Raw genomic sequence first — 25,393 nt, 5'->3', positions numbered from 1 at the left:
CTCCTACAATTCCACCTCAACAGGGCATTACTATCAGCATACTGACATGACTGAATTTTGATATCATTATGCAATATTAACAAATAACTACAAATGTTAAGTTTATAAATAATAATATGACAGCCTATGTATGAAAAAAACAAAATCTCAGTCATTGTACATCAATGACATGAATGATGGAATTGAGGCTTTTAAATTTGAACATTATCCAATCAGATTTGACATTACAAAATATAACATAAGACTAAGTTATAACAGATGTGTAAGTGAATCAATATCTATTATTGTAGATTATTTACAGTATCAATCAATTCCTTGTCAACCCATTATTTATCATCTCTTTTCTTATCCCTTTTTCGCAAAAAAAATATCTTCATTTTATAGATTTTACAGGTAATTGTCACAGGGTGAAAAATCAGCATGATAATACATGTAATAAGTGACTACCAATAACAAGTATTATGTCTTTAGGAGACTAAAGTCTATTTAAAAAAAAGTTCTTTAGAATTTTGTTTCATTTTAATGTTTATGATAGTTTTCAATTGTCAGGGTTTTAAGTTTTTAGATGGATTCATTAGAAGTAGCATCCTACATTGTCATAACAATGTTGATATAAATAAACAATAAAAATTACTCTAAAAATACACACTGATTTCAGACTCTAATTACATGTATTCTAAATTGTAATTAGGAATTGATGAATTATTTCGTGTTTGTTCTCTTTGCAGATATATTGACATTTGTGTAAATGCATAATGTAGGAAGAAACAGATCAATTAGGATTATTTGAAAGCTGATGGAAATTCTCAATAGAATGACAGTTCCTTAATAGTGATGTATTGTCCTTTCTGAAACTGGTGAGTTTTACACATAGCTTTAATGTAATCAATTGAAAAATGTATAGTACATGTAGTATTTGAAGTACTAGTATTGAGCAACTTTTTAAAGTAAGATCTAAACAAAACTTTGAAAAAATTGTATTGTAAATTTTCATATGGATGAGGGCGAACCTGAATTGATCATGTTGAACAAGGTTTTTTTCTTACTGACTTTTCACAATGAGCTGTGGATTTGACAAACAAAATATTTATTCGGAATGACCTTAAAGTTGAAGTTTGTCTCATGTGACTTTTAGAATACATGCATATTTACCATATTGGTAGTTAATTAGTTAACCTTATACTTTTAGTAGGTCTGTACATATGCATGTTATCATGGTTATATCAGACTTTTTTTAATATAATATAGATACTAACATATATTTTACAATGTATGTACTATAATAAATATAAAAGAACTCTTAACATTAATAATATTTATTTGTTAAAAAAAAAGAAATTCAAAATTTTCATTGCAATTTAAATGCAACAGGAAATACCTCAATTTCATCTATTTATTAAACTATTAAAAAAAAAAACAATAGAGTTACCCTATTATGTTCAAGTTGTGAAATACTGATTTAATGGAATTTTAATTGATCATTGACAAATGGGATATTTTTTGCCCTGTTCAGTACCACCGAAAGCTAATGGTTATTCCCAAATGTTTTGACCAATAAAGGCTCTCACTAAATTGTTTGAACATTTTACAGGATGTATGATCTTAAGTTTAATCTAAGCTTCTACTCTTATCTTAATACAAATGTATTAAGGATGTGCAGCTCAGATTTTCAAAGGGGCGATCAAGTAGCTAGACTTTGTTTTAATATTTAGTTGTTAAATCAAATTAAATTGGCTGTCAAATTCAGTACTGAAAATATTGATTTATGATAGTAGACATTGTCAACAGTACAAACCAGTTTTCATAGTAATCAATGTATTATGGTAATTGTGTTTAGTTATGATTTAATTTATTGGAACAATTGATTTTTGGACCAGAAATTTAGTTTTTTTGTCTGCTATTTAGATAACTGTAACATGAAGATATTTATGTAATGAGTGAGGTGATTACACAAGTTTTATGTTAGATGATCTGGTATCAGTTTCTTAACTTACATTTTATACAACTAAGATTTACAAATATTTATTATTAAGTTAGGTCACATAGAGGTCAAGCTATTTTCTGCTGTATTAAAGTTAAATAAGGCCATCATGATGAAAATGACACTAGGATTAACTAGTAATCCCATATTTTCATGATATAGCTAAAAAAGACATACTTCCACAGCTTGGTGCATACTATTTCATTATATAAATTGCCCCAAAAATCAATCAAATAACAGGAAATATTTTGATCTTGAAAAATACATTCATAATAAATGTGTAAATTTTTAGTCTTGTTTTAAATTTTTTGTAAATTTGTTAGGTCTGATGGTAGACAATTTATTATATGTTACATAATACATAGCATTGTTGTCAAGAAGTACACACATGTACACCTAAGTACACAATCGAAACTAGGCATTTGACAAAAATATAGGATTAAAAAATATAATGTTTGCTTTTAACTAAATTAAAGTTGTGAAAAGTCATTCAAGTACATTTTGTAGGTAGGTCATCTGTTTTCATTTAAATTCATGTTACAGCAGTTCAAAAAAATTTAATGGTAGCTATAGGCATTAAGTTATAAATTGATCTTTAATGTGAAAACTGAAGTTGTAATAGCAAAGTACTAATGAAAAGATAAAAATATTGTAAAGTATAATTATTTCTTAAAAGCATCTTAGCAGTCAGTGTTGTCAACACCCATATGTGGGTACAAGTATTGATTAGTCATTTGACAGGTGAATGATTTTAGCTCAAATATAAGAATTAGTTACTGTGTTAATGTACTTTAGATGAATGATAGTGTAAAAATACAGCTTCATCAACTTTCTCCTAATTCAAACATGAAAGAAATTGAACCCTTTTTGTCTAGATTTTTATAATATAAGTAGTTATTGATACATGTAGTATTGACCATTGTCTAAACTCAAGTAATTGAGAAATGATGTAAAAAGGTACAAAGACAGGACCTGGACTATGAATTATTGTAACATTATTAAAACAATTGATCAAAGATGGTCAGTTAAACAAAACTTGGTTTGAACTGATTATTTATTATATACATATTTCTTGTGTTATCCACTTAAAAAAGATACTATTAGCATAGTCTAGACACAGAGTGATCTTTAGCTTTTAACATCTACCTTTTATACTTTTGCCGAACATTGTACATCACATCTACTATCATGACTACAGTATTTCCATATCTTATTGTAATCATTATCAAAAATGATAATTCTAATATGACATTGCTTGTTACGTTAATTTTGATTGGATAACGTCACCTATTTTATGGCATCAATTCACAATCATGACAATTGATGCTATGAAACTGTATGCGCAATCACAGAGGATGTATGGCAGATTTTAAATGTAATGCTAATGCATCGCAAGTAAAGTTAATTTGTGACCATCAAATCACCAATTGATGCTGTCGAAGCTTAAAATACATTGCAGTATCTCCTAATATTATTAATTCAAATATTTTAACAAAGGAGTAGGTCAGATAAGGGCCGATTTTGGTTTCAAATTTCAGGTTCATCTAACGAAAGATTTTGGACACTTTTTAAACACTTTAGTGTCTATTTCAATTGATTCAATTAGTTTATGTACAAGATTTTAACTGATTTAGTCATTAAAAACACTCCGAGTCAAGCTTAAATATGAAAAATCTTTCAAATATGACAAAAAACGTCACTTTTCAGATGCATTTTGTTAAAAATGAAAGTGGCCGCATCCGTGTTCTTCCTCAACCTTTATATATGTTATGTATTATCATAAAATACAACTTACATTTCAATATTATGAATGAACACGAATGCGGCCACTTTCATTTTAGAGGCAAACTGTTTAAAATTTTAACTAAAATGCTCAATTGTGAAGATTTCAGTTATTTAGCATGACTTTATGATGCTAGTATCTGATGTATGTGCATTGTATTGTCAAAAACAGCCCATATTTATGTAGCAGAAGCATTCTATTTTCCAGTAAATAGCTAAAAGATTACATTTTCACAATTTTGTAAAACTGCTATATTTTGGGGCCAAAAAGGGGTCTTACTTAATCTACTCCTTTGATTTGTTCGGGGATAGTCACATTATATTTTCGAAGGTAGAGAGAAAACGGCAGATAGCAAAAAGCATATTGCACAGTTATTTTTAGAATATCTAAAAACCAATATACTTTGTGATGTCATGTAATGAATTTCATAATATTGATAAAAGTTTTATAAAAAATTATCTATGATCAATTATTTGAAGAAAAAAATCTTCAAATATGTAAGATGTAAAAAAAAAGGAAAGGAAATGAAATAACAACTAATATGTTGCCTAGGAGACGATATGATATCTATAAGTGTCCAACAAAATCAAATGACGATTTTGATACAAATATGGTCAGAAATTAATTATATAACAATTATAGCCTATTTATGAGGTCAATACAGGATATATAGACCCAAAAAAGTATATCGACCTCAGACTTCATCCTCAGTCAATATACTTCTTTCAGGTCAATATAATCTTGTATCAACCTCATACAAAGGCTATAATTCTATAATGTACGCTTAGACTTAGATTTATCAATATAGGATAAGTTTGTGTAGGTGGCTGAAACAACATTGATTAAGCCACTCTGGTAGTAGCAGTAGATATTACACTCCTTGGAGAAAATAGATATAAGTCAATTACAGTATGGTTAAGAGGTTTCATATATTTAAAATATGAAAATATAAAGACATTTGATATGATTGGCAATAAGACAACTTTCCACAAGAGTCTAAATGACTCTGATGTTTGTGAAAAAAAGCCTGATTTATGGTAAAGCTGAAAACAAAGACGACAAACAGAAATCAATGACAAATATTTTGTTATTAATTATTTGTTAATTGTAGATATGGATGAGAGAAGAGTGGCAGATTATTTTGTGGTAGTTGGACTTCCTGACAATCCACTTCCTCTGGAGGAAATATCAAATGAAGCTGCCATAAAATCATCGTATAAACAAGATCCTATCACTGATATTTGTATTATTAACAAGTCATTAGGAGAGAAATTACCGAAGAATTATACATGTATAGCTAAGACTTCATCTGGGTTCCCGGCAGATCTAAATCATGGAAGTATACGATGCCATGAATTGTACATTTGTTACAGACGAAGTAGAGAGAAACCTCCACTTATTGATGTTGGGTAAGGTTATCATAAAAAAGCACACATTAGTTTGTGGAATTATTTGATATTTGAATATGGTCTATTAGTTGTTTAATAATGAGAGCCCCGCTGACTTGCTAGAGTGATGTGTCCTAAAAAGTAATCACTATGTTAGTCAGCTCTTCTATATTGTATCTTTTAGTAAGGATTGCCTCACATATAGCGTTAACACTAGAACTTTTAGTCAAGATTGTGGTAGTATTTGTGAAAAATGATAATCACCTAACTACATTATACATATCATCGATCTACATTGTTTGGTTATTGCATAGTAGAAAATGTAATTTCTGGTGTTTTGTCTGTATGTTTTCATGTTAAAGATAAATGCCCTGACACTGTTCATGAAAATAATCACATGCATGACTTTATTTCATTGTTATTTGTTTACAGGGTGTTGTATGAAGGAAAGGAGAGATTAATGCCTGGATGTGAGGTTTGTCATACCACAGCCTGGGGTAGCCCTGCCAATGTTAACAATTCTAACAATGGAAGGATATATATCACATTCAGGAGAGCTAAAGAAGAAGCTGCTAGTGATACACTATCTGTGGTGGATATATGTGTCATTCTGTCAAATAAGGTATGTCGTTTACACAAAAGAATCTGGCGCCATATTAACCTATTTCATTGTTGATGATCTAGGTAAATACTCCAAAAGAAGAAACAAATTAATGAGTAATATGAAAAAGGAATGTACACTTAATCGAAATGAATCTATTGAAACTTATTAAAATGCTTCTGCCATGTTTGTCAGAAAAATAAAATATGAAAAAGTTATATCATAGAAAAATGTGCTGCCTATATATGAAACATAAATAGTAAATATTTAATTAAGCCTAGACATATGAAGATATTTATTTTTTTAATAATCTATGATTTTATTTCAGAATGAAAATCCACCACATGCCTACCATTGTATAGAGAAAAATCTAAACAAAGGAATGGTAAGTTGTATTTTGAATATATCACAAAACACTTTGTTGATAATTTATAAAAGAAGGGCGAAATATACCATGCATAAATCAAAATTACACTGACAATGCCATCATGGCATGGCTCAAAAAGACAAAAAAAAATGTACAAAAAACTGAACATAGAAAACTAAAAACTAAGCAACACAAACCCCACCAAAAGCTGGTGGTGATATAACATTATTGTTATGAAAGTTTGAAAAATAATATAAAGATCACTATAATAGGCAGTTGTCGGGTTTCAAGTTGTTTCCTGACCATGGACCATTCAACCAATTTAGTATATCTATTGTAACTGATGACAAATGTAGGTCAAGTTGGATATTGTCAATTTTCACTTTATGTTGTTGAGGAGGTATGGTCCTTGTTGATTACAAAATGGCAGTTTATCTAAGTTTCCATGCAAAAATGCTGGAACCACTCAACAAATTTATATTGAAGTTGTTTATGTTGCTACTGATTAAAAATAGAGGTGAAGTTTGATTACAAGAGTTATAGTCCTTCCTTGATTTGAAAATTAATTTTTCTATATTTTATAAACCACTCAACCAATGCTTATCAAATTATAATATTTTGGTTATTATGAAATAAAGAAATTTCATTTCACACTGCCTGATCCTTACCAAGATTAAAAATAGTTACTTTCACAATACAAAAAACCTGTCAATTTGACATCTCATTTCTTGCTTTACAGGTTTATTGCAGTTTTAATAATTGCATTATTGAATCGTTCAGTTAAAATATTTGAAATTTCTCAGTGACCTATCTCAATTATTATATTGTTGAAAAATTTAATAAGGATTAGAACATATCACAAAATGTTTAAAACCATACAGACTTTGATAGATTAAATATATATATTAAAGTCATATGAAACGAGTGACTGGTGAAAAATATTGTTTATCCAATTGTTGAACCAATGCATGTTTATATCATAAACTTAGTCTTCTGTGCACGATTTATCATTATTTACGCAAATATATCGTTTAATCGTTAATTTTTTTCTCTCTGTCTGAAATGATTTAATAAATATGGCAGCATTAATTGCTGTGTTTTGACTCCGATGTTTACCAATTGTCACCTTATAGTAAACAATCAACAAAAAAGAATGGATATTGGGCACTTGTTTAACATGTACAATCAGACTATTGTTTATTTTAAAGACAAATCCATGCGTATTGCGATCACCAGATTTTTATGAGAAGGTTCACGCTAAGGTCACTTTGCATACAGAAAGTATGTCGGCGAATTGCTTCCTGGAAGCAAGCAATTAAAAAAAGTAAACTTCTTCTAAATGTGGACAAATTAGCGAATTTTCTTCAGAAAAAAAGTATATGTACATAAGTTTAATAAAGAAAACTATCCATTTTGTGATAAAAAAACATATGCATCATTTTAAGGCATAAGAAAAAAATGTATCTTTATAATTTTGTCTTTTCAGATTGGGTCAGATGTTTTCATATGTTACAAAAAAGCTGTAACCAAAGCAGACCTATTAGCATATAAGCCAGGTATATACAGTACACTAAACCATACTTATCTGTTGATAGGAATGATATGACAGGAGCTAAATACCTGCCATTGAGATGGTCTAGAATAAAACTCAAACTACGTATCTGTTCATTCAACTTTGATAATACTTAGCCAATCCCTGTAATGTTTCTAATAAATGTTGTGTATTTGTAAATTTAACAATTGTGTCTAAAATACGAGTATTATCGATAAGGGTTATATTCAATTGTGTCAATTTTACTAATTTGTCTGTGAATACAAAAATTTTATATTATTAAAGTATTCAATTTACAAAATTATCAAAAGTATTTGTATTTTACAGCAATATTGGACAGATATCCCATAGAAGATTATGAAAGTTTTCCTTTGCCAGAGTCTGTACCTATGTTCTGTTTACCTATGGGAGCATCAATTGAATGTTGGTCTGCTAAAGCTCAGCATCCTCTACCAATCTTTTCTACTTTCGTTTTAACAGGATCAGATGGAGAAAAGGTAAAAGTCTATCAAGATATGCAAATTTTCCTTCACCAGGTGACTTTTGAATTGGTTGGTATATTTCAAATGCTTTAATGAGGCTAGAACATTGGTAAACTACTGTCACCTTTTAATTTGAAAAGCTGTAGTTTGATGGTAAATGATTCAAAGATAGTTTCCCAATGACTTTGATTGTTCTTAAAACATTTGCTTAAGTTAAGATTGGCCCCCCTTTTAGTGGAGGGGCATTAAGATTTACCCTTGTGTTTATAGGCCTGTTCATCAGGAAATTGTTTTCTATTCTCTTACTTTAGTTTCCCATGACCAAATGTTATGAAATTTATAAAGAAAACAAAACACAGATCAAGTTGAAAATTTGTGTGGCGTCACCTTTACAGTTCTCAAGTTATGTCCCTTATAAAGTTTCATGCAAACTGGGGTATCATATATGTCCCATGGACACTTTCTCTGTTTATTTTATCAGTTTACTGAACATGCTGAAGGGATTATGAATTTAAGAATTATCTTATTTTAGTTTTTGTTAAAGATTGTCTGGAAAATCAATATTTGGATGACCCTCTGGAAGAAGTAGTTATTATCTCAAAAAAGGTGTTAAGCCGCTGATATCCTCCATCTATGACACTGACCTTGATGAAAACATTTGAACTTAAAAAAATTGGGTTAAATCGCCATCAATCTATCAAATAAGCATGTATATATTTTTACTTAAGAAAATCAAATTCATTTATTTTGTAGGTCTATGGAGCTGCAGTTCAGTTTTATGAAGAATTTGAAGAGGAAAAATTGTCAGATTTACAAATGAGACATCTTGGATTGAAAAATAAACACATAAGAGAACAATATAGAATACTGAAAACTGTTCATTCTAATAAGTGTATATGTTTACTGTCACATTGGCCGTTCTTTGATGCCTTCCGACTATTTCTTACATATTTATATAGGAATTCTATAACTGGTCCCCATACTGTTCCTTTAGAAAGGTTAGTAACAGTTGGAATATTAAAGTCCTGTAGATTTATTTATATCATTTGATTATCACCAACTCGTTCACTTTATCTAAAAAACGAATAAAAAATAAAATCAGATATTTCATAGTAACGTTATATTGTAAAAATTTCATCCTTATTCAAATTAAATTATATAGATATAAGAAGATGTGGTTAGAGTGCCAGTGAGACAACTCTCCATCCAAGTCACAATTTGTAAAAGGTAAACCATTATAGGTCAAAGTACAGCCTTCAACATGGAGCTTTGGCTCACACTGAAAAGCAAGCTATAAAGGGTTCCAAAAATGACAAGTGTAAAATCATTCAAACAGGAAAACCAACGGCTTAAGTTAAAAAAAAAAAAAACAAGAAAAGAGAAACCCTTATGAACCACATCAGTAAAGGACAACCAATGAACAACATGTTCCTTACTAGGGTTTAAACAAATGCATGGTCATACATGACTATTATGCTTTTAACATTGGAGTATCTGAAATTCACACATACTTTTAGTTTCACTTGATGATATTTTGCTATCTGAATGATTGCAAAAATAATGCTCTTTCAGCCAGTCAAACAATAATTTTATTTCACTGAGATATTAATAGAATATCTTTACTTGCATCATAGTAGCACTATGATTAAAGGCAGTGAATAAGATGGAACTTTTCAATACTTGTATAACAATACATAGGATTTTATTCCATTCATGATGACTAGTTTATATACTAACATTAATCAGATGTTGGTTTTTTTTCCAGACATATATCCCATTTTATGTATGACGTACCATACCCTTCACCACAAAGACCCAATATATTAGTTCAGGTAAGTGAGTCCTAATTAGACTTTTAACACCACTGCTAAAAATGAGAGAAGATTTTTTTCTGAGCATGCAAAATATGATCTTGTGTGTAACAAATTCTTCTTTAAATCTCATGATTTTATATAACTTAGTTTATCTAAGTTGGTTAATACAAAAATTCTGAATTTTAAGTAGTTTAAAAACTTGTCATTTAATTATACCGCATTTATGGGCTTTATGTTTTCTGGTCTGTGCGTCCATTTGTCTGTTTGACAATCCATTCATCTGTCTGTCTGTCCCGCATCAGGTTAAAGATTTTGGTCAAGGTAGTTTTTGATAAAGTTGAAGTCCAATCAACTTGAAACTTGGTACACATGTTCCCTATGATATGATCTTTCTAATTTAATTGCCAAATTAGAGTTTTTACGGTCCACTGAACATAAAAAGTGAAAGTGGGGCATCTGTGTACTATGGACACATTCTTGTTTGAAATAAATTTTAAGAAAAAAGACCAAGCTTATTATGGAAGTCTAAGTCATATGAGAACTGGTTTTTTTTTGGTGTTTTAGCTCAGCCATGAAGCCATTATATTGTCCATGCCAGAGGATTCACCACTGCCTCAAAGGTTGGTTGATTTATATTGCTAAGAATTGTTTCATTGGGAAGAGATGGAGTACGATGAATGATTAATGTAATCTGTATTTTATCATATTTTCATGTTGACTATACTATCAACAACATGTAAGCACAAGCTAAAAGACATTTTACCAATGACAACGTTGTTTCTAGTAATAATTTTTTATATCCCTCTACTGTGCTTAGAAAGGAAATTATCAGTCAGTAAGACCACAGGATAATTTCATAAAATAGCAATAATACTATTAATAGTATCCTTTGTGATGATGTATAATACCTGAATCTATGATATTTTACTATTATGCCAAATTTGTTGTGTGTTTCAGTGGAGCTTCATTTATCACAATGTTAAAGAACTTAGGACCAGAGAACTGCATGAACTTATTGTTATATATTCTACATGAACATAAAGTATTGATACATTCACTTCGACCAGCTGTGTTAACTGGTGTTGCTGAAGCTGTCATAAATGTAAGTATTGCCAATTATATCTTTAGGTAATGGTTTCTTGAAGAGAAGCTCCCTTTCAGTTTTTGCTTGTTGCAGTGTTATTGGACTTTATTAATCTTTATGGTTCTTTCATTGAATTGAATGTATGAAAAATAAATTGTTCACCTTTGCTGTGACAAATGTATTATTTATTACTCTTACTACTAGTCATATTTGATCATTTGCTTGAAGACTGCCACATCACCTCACCTATCCTCTTCATGCCGGTCGGCATTTAAGGACCTGATACATTCTTTCCATTTTACACGGTCTTTAGCTGCTGTTCTTGCTGTAGCCCAGCTGTTCCATCCAAGTGATGTTCTTTCAGTCCCTACAGTCCGTCTCCAGGTGGTTTTGGGACGTCCAACTTTCCTCTTTCCCTCAGGTTTCCATGTCAGTATTTTCTTTTGGTGTACACAAGGGTGTCAGCTTGTGGACTTCCTGTGGGCTTTCATCCACCAGCATCATGTCCCTTAAACAATGTTGTACAGCAGAGGTGTTATATCCTCATGCTGATTTCTAAATGTATCTTGGGTTTCCGTAATCATCAATTTTTTATTCTGTCTGGTGATTAGCCATACGAGAAACCTACTACCTGTAGGATGGAGTTTTGTTGTCTAGGTTTTCCTTCCCATAGATGGTTGCCTGCCATGGCTGACGAGTTCCATCTTCCCGGCTTTTCTTTCTGGGTCTGCTCCCATAGCCTTTTGGTCTACCCAGATCTAACCACAAGGCAGCGGTACTATTTACCCATAGTTGGGACAAGGTTGATGAGTGCAAGGGTGTGTCCACACTCTGATGGGCCTACACACTGCATCTCTAGGGCCCTTGCTGCTCCGAGATCCTGTACAATAATGCATAGAATGCTAGATCCTAGTTACCTGTCGCGGGGAGGCATTGTAGAAGTCTTGAATAGTGTAGAGGCTATGTACTGGCAGAAAGACACGCACTCAGCTTTCTTTTCACCCACAAAGCAGGCTAGCCAGCGGTGATAGCGAGCCTATGGCCCTAACCACACTAGACGCATACACAATCCTGTGGTACAGACCACCAGCACACTTAGACTACCACATCACTGAAAGTTAATGTTAAAAGATTGCCAAGTGTAATCTCTGCTAAGAAATATAAATTTCAGGTGGATACCCATAGTAGTAGAAATCACTTAGATATTGTGTTTACAGATTTTATTGAAAAATATCCATACATATTGTCTATACATTTCATTTTGTGTAAGGTTGTGATTGATGATCATTTGATTGTATTTCAGATGATATTCCCCTTACACTGGCAGTGTCCATACATTCCATTATGTCCGTTAGGTCTGTCCTATGTATTAAGTGCTCCTGTTCCATTTATTGTTGGTAAGTAAAATATGTTTTGTATGAAAATAGAATTGAGAATGGAAATGGGGAATATGTCTAAATGACAAAAGCCTGACCAAAGAGCAGATAACACCAATGGGTCTTCAACGCAGTGAGGAAATCATGCACCTGGAGAAGGCACCTAAATAAAAATGTGTACTAGTTCATTGAAAATGGACTTCATCCTAAACTCCAAAACCTTAATGAACTTAAATTAGAAAACATACAAGACTTACAAAGGCCAGATGCTCCAGACTTTGGACAGACGCAAAATCAAAAAATTGCAAAAATGCAAAAAAGACTGTAATAGCACATCTTTTTACAATTATCAACATTTCTTATGTATAAACACATAAAAACGTCAACTGTTCTTATAAGCTTATTTTTTTTTATATCTAATTATAAATACAGACAAGTGTGATTTAGATTGTTTCATGTGTACAACATTAATAATTGATGTCTTTCTTTAAGTTATTGTGTCTTCAATGGTATAGAATTAACAAACAAAATAGAAACATTTATATGTTTGTACACTCAAATATCATTTCTTTATATAAAAGTGCATAGATAAGGTTTTTATAATATGACTGCAAATTTTTTTTTGCGTGGTATAATGCTATCATGTCGTCGTGGTCTGCGTCGTCCGAAGACGTATTTATGATTTAGTTTCCGGACAATGACTTTAGTTTAAGTGAATGGATCTTTATAAATTTTTACCAGAAAGTTCAATACCACTAAAGGAAGGTTGGGATTGATTTTGGGATTATGGTCCCAATAGTTTTGGAATTAGGGGCTAAAAAGGGGTCCAAAAATAAGCATTTTTGTAGTTTTCAAACAATAACTTGTGTTTAAGTGTATGAATCTCTCTGAAATTATACCACAAGTTACCATACCATAAAGGTGTAATTGGTATTGATGGTGGGGGTTATGGTCCCAATTGTTTTGGAATTAGGGGCCAAAAAGGAGGCCCAAAATAAGCATTTTTGTAGTTTTCAAACAATAACTTGTGTTTAAGTGTATGAATCTCTCTGAAATTATACCACAAGTTTCCGTACCATGAAGGGATAGTTAGTATTGACTTTTGGGGGTTATGGCTCAAAATGTTTTGGAATTTGGGGGGGGGGGGGGGGGGGGGAGGGGAAGGGGAAAAACTCGTTTTTTCTGGGCAATGGACAATTAAGACAATTTAAAAGCAGTGTAAGGGAGTTAACTCAAAAACATTTAACATTCCATGTTGGGTATGTTTATGTCCCTTACACTACTTGTAAATTATGTATAAAGGAATGTCAGGTTTTGGACTAATTACAATAAAATAGGGGGTGGTAGTAGTTTTCCATTTTTTTCCCCAAAATTTCTCAAAATTCAAGTTTTTGAAAAGTTTGAAGAAGAATTCTTTAATTGCACAATATTGTGCAATAGATTTGTAAGATCTTGACATTTGTTTTGTGTAAGAAACTCATATTTCAAAAAATTTATCACTATCCAAATTCAGAGCTGTATCAAGCTTGAATGTTGTGTCCATACTTGCCCCAACTGTTCAGGGATTGACCTCTGCGGTCATATAAAGCTGCACCCTGCGGAGCAATCATTAATAGGTTTGTCATGTAAGAGAAAGAATTTAATTGTTTTATTTTTAATTAATAGGTATAGATTCCCGATATTTTGACCTGTATGACCCTCCTTCAGATGTTGTGTGTGTAGATTTAGATACTATCACAATCAGTTTGTAAGTATATAAAGTAATCAACAACAAAATAATATATAAACAGTGTTGTGTTTATTTACAATCTATGTTTTATAAATGGAGCTTACTTTTGAAAAAATGATGCAGTTTAAGAGTCATTTAGTTAGATATTTAGATGAATTTTATATTGAACATGTTTTAGGACATATTTTTGCACTTAAATAATTGTTTTGACATTTTACATAGCTTTATAGGTGTAGTTGTTAATTTTGATTATTATTTTACAGACCTGATGATAAAAAGAACATTAACTACAGAAACCTACCAAAGGTATGTACAGGCTAGGTAAAAAGATAAGGATATCATAAAACCATGGTAACATCTAGTTCTGCTACATGGCTAGCACATGAACATTCACCAAATATCAAAGTGAAAAAAAATCTCAACGCTTTAACAAAACCAGATTTTCCCTTACTTATTAACATTTAAGTTAATGTTAATTTCATAGTCCACTTTCCCAACAACCAAACATTAAGATCATTCTTCTTAGTATACACTCATATATGCAGTACCAAATATCATTTCTATTCTGATTACTCATAAAAATGTACAGATATAACCATTTATTTAACGGTACAAAACAAAAGAATAAGATAGGAAATGTTTTTGTCAAAAGAGAAAAATCAGTTCTGAACTATTACTTTGATTTGATGCAGTGTAATCATTGAATTCTAATTTTCAGAAACCAGCTCGTGTTTTACAAGAAACGTTGCATAAATTATTTGATGAATTATGTACAACCCGTGTTGGTACTCAGATGGTAGATGAAATTGTTCTAGAACTTGCTCCCATGGAACATGACTTCAGAATGAAAAGAAAAGAGGTATTTATACTTTGTATCTGTTTAAAGTAGAAAACTATCTTGAGTATAAAAGATAGCTCTTTATGTATTTAAAGTCAGAAGTTTTATAACATTAATTAAATGATTTACATAGTTTTGTTACTAAAGATGTGTCACAATTGTATTCAGCCCTATAGTTTGTAAGAAATGTTTTAGATATTTCCATTTTTAATCATTTTTTTTTCTTCGTTTTACTTTTGTAGACATTAATGGAGTTGCGTATACAAGAAGCCTTTTTACGTTTTCAAGCTTGTGTTTTGAAAGGATACAGAAGTTACTTAAAACCAATTACAAGAGCTCCTACCCTGGGGACAACTGATGTTACCTCTTTGTTTGACATGCAAGGTAGGCTTTTCGTGGAAAAAAAAGAAATGAATACATGTTTTCATGTTCTTATCATTGAATTGTCATTAAGGCATGCACTGGCTGCCATAGAAAAATTAGATGGTTGTCTAAGAGGAAAAAATCATTATGAAATCTAAGTGTTTTATTTTAAGTGGTTATCATAATAGCATTCAATTTTGATGAAAAACTCTTGAAAGAAAAAAATAAAATTATATACCAAGAAAAAACATAACTTGATTTCATCTTGTAAGTGTTTGAAATTACATCTTTTGTAATTTTTCATTGCAGGTTTTCTAAAGAGTCGAGACAAAGCAAATTCCAAGTTTTACCAAAATTTAACCAAAACTCAGACATTTATCCGATTCCTAGAAGAGAGATCTTTTGTCTCCGACAATGATGCTAGCTTAGCATTTTTTGATGAATGTACAGAAAAGGTGTGTTTGTTATTATATTACATATTATCTTTGGCTTTATAGATGAATGTTTGCACAAAAACTACAAGAGCTATAAAAAATCATCATTATTAAACTTTTAAAAAAAAGTAAGAAAGGGCTTTGTTTTATTTGGTCACCTTGACTTCGATATAGATAAATATAGATTATTACATTGGTACAAGTGGATTATTGGATTTATCCATTTTGTCAATTTCTTGAACGCCTGTTATCATTTTGAATTATTCAAAGAGTTGATAAAGGTTTTGACCTTTTAGATTCACCAATTATCTACTGAGATCATTAGCAACCACACATTGATTAGATTTTTTTAAACAATGGTAGAGAAAAGGTTTTAAAAATTGCCAAAGTATTTGAGAATTTGAGAATCTTATATCAGAACAACATGTTATAAACAGGTGTAGATGATAGATGTGGTTGTTATTTTATCTTTACCTGACCTTTATTACAAAGATTGTTAACATGTTTTTGTATTTACAGGTAAATGAAACATTAGATGAACCGAAGTTGATAGAACTAGATGGTTCACACAGGTAATTATAGTATAAATATTGCCAAAGTAAAGAAGAAGAAAAATGATAGGACTTTTGAAAGAAAAAGCCTCACTCATTTAATAAGTGTTAATTATATGAATGGCTGTACTGTTAAATTGAGTTCTCAGCATATGAGATGTAGGTTAAATGAAACCAATACATCTGTATGTCATGTATATTCCTGCAATAACAATATTTTAATTTCAAGATCAACTGCACTGTTTTCGTATTGCAATATAGCTCTCATGAAAATTTTCAGTCAGTGAAAATAATCTCTTTGTGATAAATTTGAAACCTGTTTTTGAAAGATTTTTTTTTTTGAATGAACGAGAAGTTAGTTTATACAAGTTAGAGTACCAAAGGATTTTTACTACTGTATGTCCTGATGCAATAGTTAAGCAATTTTTTTTTACTTACAGTGAAAGAACAGTCTATATTATGCCTCCTGAACCAGTAGGCTTACCTGAGGGAGCTAAATACAGGTAATTACATAAAATTATAACTAATCTCAAAATGGCTAAAATTGAAATTCAGTTGGGAAAAAACCTAGAAAAAAGACAGCACAAGAATTTCCTAGTTTATAGTGCTGTGAAAGAATGGATATGGTGTGTTGATATACATTACACAAAATCAAAACACACACACTTGATGAAAGAAAATCAAAGGAACAATGCCACCTCTGAAATGGAGCAAAAAATCTGGCACCTGTAACGATACAAACATTAAGGCAACCATTGGGTAGACCGTAGATCACAACATTTGTGACATAACTTGACAGGAAAACAGTGTAAAAAAGGGAGTTAATCTCAATCTTCAACAAAACAATTTTGATAAACCTATGGGACAAAGGAGACTGATATTGTTGCATTAACTATTTACTTTGATCTTTAACAGCCTTTTGTTATATAATTAAATAAAAAGTTTATTGCTTTATGCTTTACATTTAAAGAATTGCAAAGTTTGATTGATACATGAATACTGAATATGTTTCAGCTACAATGGTTTTCCAACCTTAAAAACAGAGTTATTCTTAAGAAAGAAGGAGTCAGAATTATCGTTACCCTCTAAAGGTCCTCTATGTCCAAACAGTCCAATATCCAGAAGGTCTAAACAAGAAATTAGGTCATCTCAGAAGGTGAGGGATTTTACATTCGTTAAGTGTATTTCTTTAAACATCTTCATTTAGAATTTGGACAATTTATAACTTTTGAACACTACTTTCATACTACCATTCATTTATTATATAGAGAAGCAGTTCTTAAATGATTGTTGTTGGGGAAACACATCTTTCAACATTAGCGAATATATTTTTCAAAATAATATGCCGAAATCTGGTGAGTTAAAAAGATTTTCTGATAACAATAAACATATTTACAAAATGTTCTGATTAAGAAAGATGTGTGACCTTAAATCTTAAGACCTTAAACTAAAAACAATAAAAAGAACACAAGTTGGGATTGTGTTTTCTATACATTGTGGAATATTTAAAAAAAACACTGTTTATAAAATAGATTTTATCTTCTTATTTGTGTTTTGTTGTTTTTCAGATGGCACAACAATATGCAACAAATGCTATGCTTTGGGCAAAGTAAGTAAATATAAAAACTCTTAACAGCTTACTATAAGTTAATGATTACTGTAAATTCAAAAATTATTGCATGTATTTTTAAATGCAATTTTGTCAATTTAGACTAAAATGTGATTGTTATCTTTGCGATATTGAGAAAAATCCTGTTTAAATCTTATAAAGAATGTTTAAATGCAGGTTTACATTATTGCGATTATAACCCTGTCGCATTATTCACAATAATAAAAACATCACAATAATTTTTGAATTTACAGTAAAGGTAGAATGATAATTGTATCAGTGCCTCAACATGAAAAATATGAAACAATTTATTTGAGTAAAATAAGGGCCTTATTTAAAACAAAACAGGGACAACCACTGAATTACAGGCTCATGAAAATTAGGATATGGCAGGGTTAAACATGTTTGTGAGTGCTCAATCCTTCCCTAACCTGGGACAGTGGTGTAACAGTACGACATAAGTACTATAAAAATCAGTTGAAAAAGGCTTAATTCATCAGATGGATACAAATAGAAATACATCTTAACAAAAATACAAAGTGGATTTGGACTTGTTCTTGTACAGATCTGATAGTTCTTGCAGTTACTGACAGCTAATTCAAAGCCAATAACAACTAATGAAAAAATCATGTATCTAAGACTAAAATCTCAATCCGTACACATGCAACATCTAATTGATTTAGGGTAAAGACATATATAACAGTTGTGGAAAAACATTAACTTGTGAAATTTATGATTTGTATTACATCATTTATAATAGTTTTTGTTGGGAAATTCTTATTAGATCATTGTTATAGTGCACATTTTTTTTCTAACAGATGCTTGTTGAGTCATTGTTACAGCTTATGGTTTATACACTTGCCTGCCTTTTTGGAGATGAGTGACTCCACAGACAATGCCATGAAAGTAGCCTATGATGTCCTACAGAAAATGCAGCTAGCAAAACTTCAACCACCAGATGAGGTGAGTATATTTTGTTTTCATATGAAATTTATGTGTTGTCTGCTATGCAAGCACTTTAGATCAAGCAATTCTCTTAAAATCAGACAATAAATATATTGATACCAGACATAATAGATATTTGAAAATAAAAGCTACAGGTTAAAATTTTTGATCAAGGTAGTTTTTGTTGAAGTTGAAGTCCAAATAATTTGAGACTTGGTACACATGTTTCCTATAATATGATCTTTCTAATTTGAATGCCAAATAAGAGTTTTGACCCCAATATTATGGTCCAACATAGTAAATGATAGTGCAAGTGGGGTATCCGTGTACTATGGACACATTCTTATTTCATGTTGTTTAACTAGATATGTACAATATACACTGATGTTTATTTGTTTGTAGGTGTGTTACAGAGTAATGTTACAATTGTGTGGTCAACATAACATGCCAGTGATGGCTGTGAAAGTGTTGTATCAGATGAAGAGGGCTGGTGTACAACCTAATGCTATAACATATGGATATTACAATAAAGTTAGTCATTTCTTTACTTCAATCACCTTCAAATTTCAGGTGAAAAACAGCAGTCTATATTGTACAACCAATAAATAATAGAAAACTTTTTAAATCATAATGTCAAATAATATTATAGATAAATTTAAAATTGTCTGGATGAAGGATTTTACTATAAAATATACATACATAAGACATCACGAGGAGAAGTTTATTATTTTGATAGGAATATTTGGTTAAAATTTTTCAGTAGCTATTATAATGGTATTGTATGGTTGAACAAATTTCTCTAAAACAATGTGTTAAATCTTATCATGTTTATAACTGATGATTTCCAGTGTTCTCCCCAGAAATTTTATATAGCATCACATTTTGCGTAAAAAAAAACAACTATTTTTTTTAATGTCATTTAACGCGTCGCGTTGATGCTCTATTTCCTTTATATGTTTTAGTTTATATTGTTCAATTCATAACTGAGAATACAATTAAACTATAACCACAAAAACAGTTGTTTCAGTTTATGTTTTCTTTATATATTCATTTATAGTTACAGAATTATTTTTTTTAGTTTTGTGCCAAACAAAAATAAATATGTGGTTTCAGTTACCCAACAATAAGTCAAATGAATGAATGGTTCATTATACCTATAGTGCAACCTGTATATATACAAAACTAAATATCTAGTACACAAAATGAACTATTTTTATATTATATTAAGTAAAGATAAAGTAGCAAAAGTAGCAAAAAAAAAATCAATTTAAAAACTTTTTTTTTATCATGTTTATGAAATTCATTGTTTTATGGCATTCAATGAATTAGTCCCAGTAGTTTCTTATCTTTACATTAAAATGATATGTATTTTTAACAAAGTTATCTAACAAATAGTCTGTTAATGCATAGTTTTCTCTCTTGGTATATTTTTTTCTGTCTACTGTCCATCTGTTGTCATTATCGTGAAAATGCGGATTTTTGTCATATCTCGTCCGGTTCCTATCCGTAGTTTACACAAAAATATGCAATGGCGGCCATAGAAAAATTTACGAAAATGAGTCCGAGAATAAACATTGTTTGACAAGAGATTGTGAATGAATAAGACGCTTTTAATACATTAAATGGATTAAACATAAACTTAAGCCAATTATGATAATTTTTTAAAGAAGTATTAAACTTATTTTAGCTGTAAACCAAAATCTCGCTCTCGTATTACCGGAAGAGAAAGAAAGTAATTTTTGGAGAGTTGCACAAATAAACGATCTTTTTAAAAAAAAATAATAATCGTTTCAAGCTTTGAAATTTCTTAATACAAAACGTAGATTTCGAATTGTTTTGTGATTGCATTTTTCCATGTCGAAATTGGTGATTGCAGACACGTGGTATTAGTCATGTCACAAGTGTCAGCTTGGGATATTCGCATCCAAACAGTTATCACCTTGAGGGCAATTAACACCTAGCTATTTAATCTCTTAATTGCCTATAGTGTCCGACTTAAAGGGATTACAATTAAAGGTGATATAATTTTTATGATCATAATCGATAATAGATGAAAGTTCGAAATTGAGGAAAGGTAAAATAGCATCTTCAAAATAATTATAGCGTCGCGGGAATTATTATAGCGTCGCGGGAATTATTATAGCATCACGGTGAAAAAATATAGCGTCGCGGTAGCGCGACGCTAAAACGGCCTGGGGAGAACACTGATTTCGACAACATTCTCCACCAAACAAAATTATTACAAGAGATTTTGGTAATTGATATGTATAACAATATATTTTTATACGACCGCAAAATTTGAAAAAATTTTCGTCGTATATTGCTATCACGTTGGCGTCGTCGTCGTCGTCGTCGTCCGGCGTCCGAATACTTTAAGTTTTCGCACTCTAACTTTAGTAAAAGTGAATGGAAATCTATGAAATTTTAACACAAGGTTTATGACCACAAAAGGAAGGTTGGTATTGATTTTGGGAGTTTTGGTCCCAACATTTTAGGAATTAGGGGCCAAAAAGGGCCCAAATAAGCATTTTCTTGGTTTTCGCACTATAACTTTAGTTTAAGTTAATAGAAATCTATGAAATTTTGACACAAAGGTTTATGACCACAAAAGAAAGGTTGGGATTGATTTTGGGAGTTTTGGTTCCAACAGTTTAGGAATTAGGGGCCAAAAAAAGGGCCCAAATAAGCATTATTCTAGGTTTTCGCACAATAACTTTAGTTTAAGTAAATAGAAATCAATGAAATTTAAACACAATGTTTATGACCACAAAAGGAAGGTTGGTATTGATTTTGGGAGTTTTGGTCCTAACAGTTTAGGAATAAGGGGCCCAAAGGGTCCAAAATTGAACTTTGTGTGATTTCATCAAAAATTGAATAATTGGGGTTCTTTGATATGCCGAATCTAACTATGTATGTAGATTCTTAACTTTTGGTCCCGTTTTCAAATTGGTCTACATTAAGGTCCAAAGGGTCCAAAATTAAACTTAGTTTGATTTTAACAAAAATTGAATCCTTGGGGTTCTTTGATATGCTGAATTTAAAAATGTACTTAGATTTTTAATTATTGGCCTAGTTTTCAAGTTGGTCCAAATGGGGGTCTAAAATTAAACTTTGTTTGATTTCATCAAAAATTGAATAAATGGGTTCTTTGATATGCAAAATCTAACTGTGTATGTAGATTCTTAATTTTTGGTCCAGTTTTCAAATTGGTCTACATTAAGGTCCAAAGGGTCCAAAATTAAACTAAGTTTGATTTTAACAAAAATTAAATTCTTGGGCTTATTTGATATGCTTTATCTAAATATGTACTTTGATTTTTGATTATGGGCCCAGTTTTCAAGTTGGTCCAAATCAGGATTCCATATGAAATATTGTGCAATAGCAAGAAATTTTCAATTGCACAGTATTGCACAATAGCAAGAAATATCTAATTGCACAATTGCACAATATTGTGCAATAGCAATTAATTTTCAATTGGAGTTATCTTTCTTTGTATAGAATAGTAGTTGATAATATATGTTGGAAATTTGCCAGACATGACTATGATGTCATTTTCTATTTTTATTTGCCAATAACTTTATGTAAATGACTTCATTGGAAATTTGCCAATATAAAATGTTGCTGATGAAGCTTTTTTTCCTTATCTTATCTAAAACGTTTTTAGATAATGTATGTTGGACATTTGCCAGACATGACTATGATGTCATTTTCTATTTTTATTTGCCAATAACTTTATGTAAATAACTTCATTGGAAATTTGCCAATATAAAATGTTGCTGATGAAGTTTTTTTATTGTTTTATACAATAAACAATGTATATTCACTTTTACTACCAACCAATCTTTACCATTCAGTGATAACAAGCACTTTATTTTACATTTTAATATTTTATGATGTATTTAAAAGAGTAGTTATTGTTGCAAACTCCATTAGAAATTTGAATTGATATCAGTTTTGGAAAAAGGGAAACGGGGATGTGAAAAAAAAAGGGGGGGGGGGGTTAAATTTTTCTCATTTCAGATTTCATAAATAAAAAGAAAATTTCTTCAAACATTTTTTTGAGAGGATTAATATTCAACAGCATAGTGAATTGCTCAAAGGCAAAAAAAAACTTTTAAGTTCATTAGACCACATTCGTTCTGTGTCAGAAACCTATGCTGTGTCATGATCAACTATTTAATTTTAGATTTAAAAAGTTTGAAGAAGAAATCTTTAATTGATTTGTAAAATCTTGACATTTGTTTTGTGTAAAAAAAAACCATGTAATGTCAAAAATTTGATCACAATCCAAATTCAGAGCTGTATCACGCTTGAATGTTTTGTCCATACTTGCCCCAACTGTTCAGGGTTCGACCTCTGCGGTCGTATAAAGCTGCGCCCTGCGGAGCACCTGGTTTTTTATTAAAACGTTATGACTGTTTTCTAGCAACAGCTGTTGTCTTCAATTATCAAGATAATACAGCTTCTTTGTCATTTGTAAATTATTAAAATGTAACTATGTTTGATTTTTATAGGCTGTTTTCGAAGGTACATGGCCAACAACTAGGAGTAAAGCTTCTGTCATGTGGAAAAAGATAAGAAATGTCATTATAGGTGTTGCACAGTTTCGTCGGGGAATTCGCCGGAGAAGTGTTTCAATCTGTTCATATGATAGTGAATATGATGGTACAAGTTTAGACAGTTTGATAGAAGAGCATCAACATGATGAGAAAATATCTATTTTGAGGAAGGAAGTATCCCATGATACAGTCAAAGGTCGTGAAGAGCATGACCTTATCAGGTCACAGTGTAACAAGGAGGAAAGTGCTAGTGCTGGTAATGTCATTGTTTCTTATTTTGCTCTTCTCAAGAGTAATTAAATTCTGTATCAACTGTTTTATATAGTTGAATATGCTTGGCCTGATATTAAATGTTTGATAGTCATGAAATTGCAACAAAAGCTTTGAAGTCTTCTTGCAAAATATTTTGATGCAAGAATGATGTGGTCACAGAGAACATATGATTAATACTGTAGATTCTCCCATCACTTTTTTTTCTGAAGGCAACTCTGGTCATAAATTATGTAGCAAATATCCTTCTTTGGTTTTACACAAAATGCACTTATACATGTAAAAAGAGCATGCTACATCTGTGTACTTAAAAGAATAAATATATAATATGAAATACATCTGATCAGAAAGTTTAAATAGCACATATAATAAAAACAGCACAAAATAAGGAGATGTAGTATGATTGCCAATGGGACAACTATTCACACGAGACCAAAGGACAGTGATCTATTTAACTATAGGTCACTTTATAGCCATAAAAAATTACCAAAAATCATATTGTATAGTATTAAAGCTAAAAAAGGTCCTTCCTTGCACGACAAAAAGACAATTTGAATGATAAAAATCAACAGGCTGATTTATGTTAGATGTACATAATAAAATCTTTAATTTGTATTTGATCTTGGTTTTAGGTGGAATATCTGACAGAGGATACAGCTCTATGACTCATGATGAATTAAAAACCATAACCGAGGTAAACAACCAGGAGGAGATAACTCAACCTCAAGAAAAGGTCAAGAAAGAGGTTAAAGGATCATTGAGGTTCAACATACCAAAGAAACAGAAAAATATCACCAGCAATGATGATGGTTTGTGCATAATATAGTTTACAAAAAACAGCAATAATTCTATTTTTCTTTTTAAAACTAGAATTCTAGGAATACAAATTATGCTTTATGCTAGCTTGATATAAACATTGTATAACACAATATAATAGACCTTAGGAGGACAATTCATCCCTTTGCACATTTAAGTCCTCAGCTAAAACTAACTTGTTTAAGGTTTTCCCCTTAGTTGTTGGCTGACAGCTAAAATGCTTCATACTACAATTTCAGAGTTTTTGGTTAAACTTGTTCTCAGAATTGGAGCCTATGACCCTTCATACTCAAAGTTAACATGCTTCTACATGACCATGGAGCTGAAAGTATTAACCTTTTCATTTATTACATTAACCTGTAGTGCAGGAACTGAAGTAACTCATTTCTTGTTTTCAGTTTTAAGAGAAACCGATAAAATTTTCTAGAAATTTCAGAACAACAAATTACTATTAAAGCAGATATGCAACATACTTGAACTAGAAAGAAACTTAATATAAAGAGTTAAACAAAAATATTGCATATCACCTTCAATATTGGATTAATACCTACATAATATAGTTAGCTCTGTTTTACTGGAGTCCTTACAAAACTGTGATATTAAAAAAAAAAAAAAAACAGAGATCAAAATATGAAAATACTGAATGTTACATTGCATGAATAATTTGTGATACATTGATGTTTTAAAGAAAGGGAAGAAGGTGATGAAATGAAATTTCCAGCAGCAGATCACAGCATGGCAGAAGAATTCAGACAAAGGATGGGAAGTATAGTACGGAAATCTCTAGGAAGTGTTAGTAGTTCTGGTAGTAAAGAAACTTTGATAGGCAGTACAGGTAATTAGAAATACAG

At 30.8% G+C, this 25,393-nt stretch overlaps 1 protein-coding gene across 3 annotated transcripts in view; it reads left to right on the top strand.

Annotated features, from left to right (window-relative positions):
* LOC139521808 (C-myc promoter-binding protein-like) overlaps positions 1-25,393 on the top strand; it is a 46,567-nt gene that overhangs the window by 6,788 nt on the left and 14,386 nt on the right. For all 3 annotated transcript variants that reach the window (XR_011664072.1, XM_071315443.1, XM_071315442.1), the window contains exons 2-26: positions 729-857; positions 4,876-5,173; positions 5,585-5,774; positions 6,082-6,138; positions 7,607-7,676; positions 8,000-8,169; positions 8,908-9,152; positions 9,920-9,986; positions 10,533-10,588; positions 10,926-11,070; positions 12,356-12,449; positions 14,094-14,175; positions 14,421-14,463; positions 14,876-15,016; positions 15,238-15,379; positions 15,668-15,813; positions 16,312-16,364; positions 16,784-16,846; positions 17,358-17,499; positions 17,912-17,952; positions 18,771-18,915; positions 19,300-19,428; positions 23,412-23,712; positions 24,359-24,535; positions 25,231-25,377. Coding sequence is in view for 2 of the 3 variants with exons in the window: in XM_071315443.1 (XP_071171544.1) it covers positions 4,878-5,173; positions 5,585-5,774; positions 6,082-6,138; positions 7,607-7,676; positions 8,000-8,169; positions 8,908-9,152; positions 9,920-9,986; positions 10,533-10,588; positions 10,926-11,070; positions 12,356-12,449; positions 14,094-14,175; positions 14,421-14,463; positions 14,876-15,016; positions 15,238-15,379; positions 15,668-15,813; positions 16,312-16,364; positions 16,784-16,846; positions 17,358-17,499; positions 17,912-17,952; positions 18,771-18,915; positions 19,300-19,428; positions 23,412-23,712; positions 24,359-24,535; positions 25,231-25,377 (3,142 nt within the window). In the remaining variant the exon portion in view is untranslated. The remainder of the gene's footprint in view (positions 1-728; positions 858-4,875; positions 5,174-5,584; positions 5,775-6,081; positions 6,139-7,606; positions 7,677-7,999; positions 8,170-8,907; positions 9,153-9,919; positions 9,987-10,532; positions 10,589-10,925; positions 11,071-12,355; positions 12,450-14,093; positions 14,176-14,420; positions 14,464-14,875; positions 15,017-15,237; positions 15,380-15,667; positions 15,814-16,311; positions 16,365-16,783; positions 16,847-17,357; positions 17,500-17,911; positions 17,953-18,770; positions 18,916-19,299; positions 19,429-23,411; positions 23,713-24,358; positions 24,536-25,230; positions 25,378-25,393) is intronic.

The sequence above is a fragment of the Mytilus edulis genome, chromosome 4 (genome assembly GCF_963676685.1).
Source record: "Mytilus edulis chromosome 4, xbMytEdul2.2, whole genome shotgun sequence".
Lineage (NCBI taxonomy): Eukaryota > Metazoa > Mollusca > Bivalvia > Mytilida > Mytilidae > Mytilus > Mytilus edulis.
The sequence above is the reverse complement of the archived record's forward strand: the minus strand, read 5'-3'. Positions and strand labels throughout refer to the sequence as shown.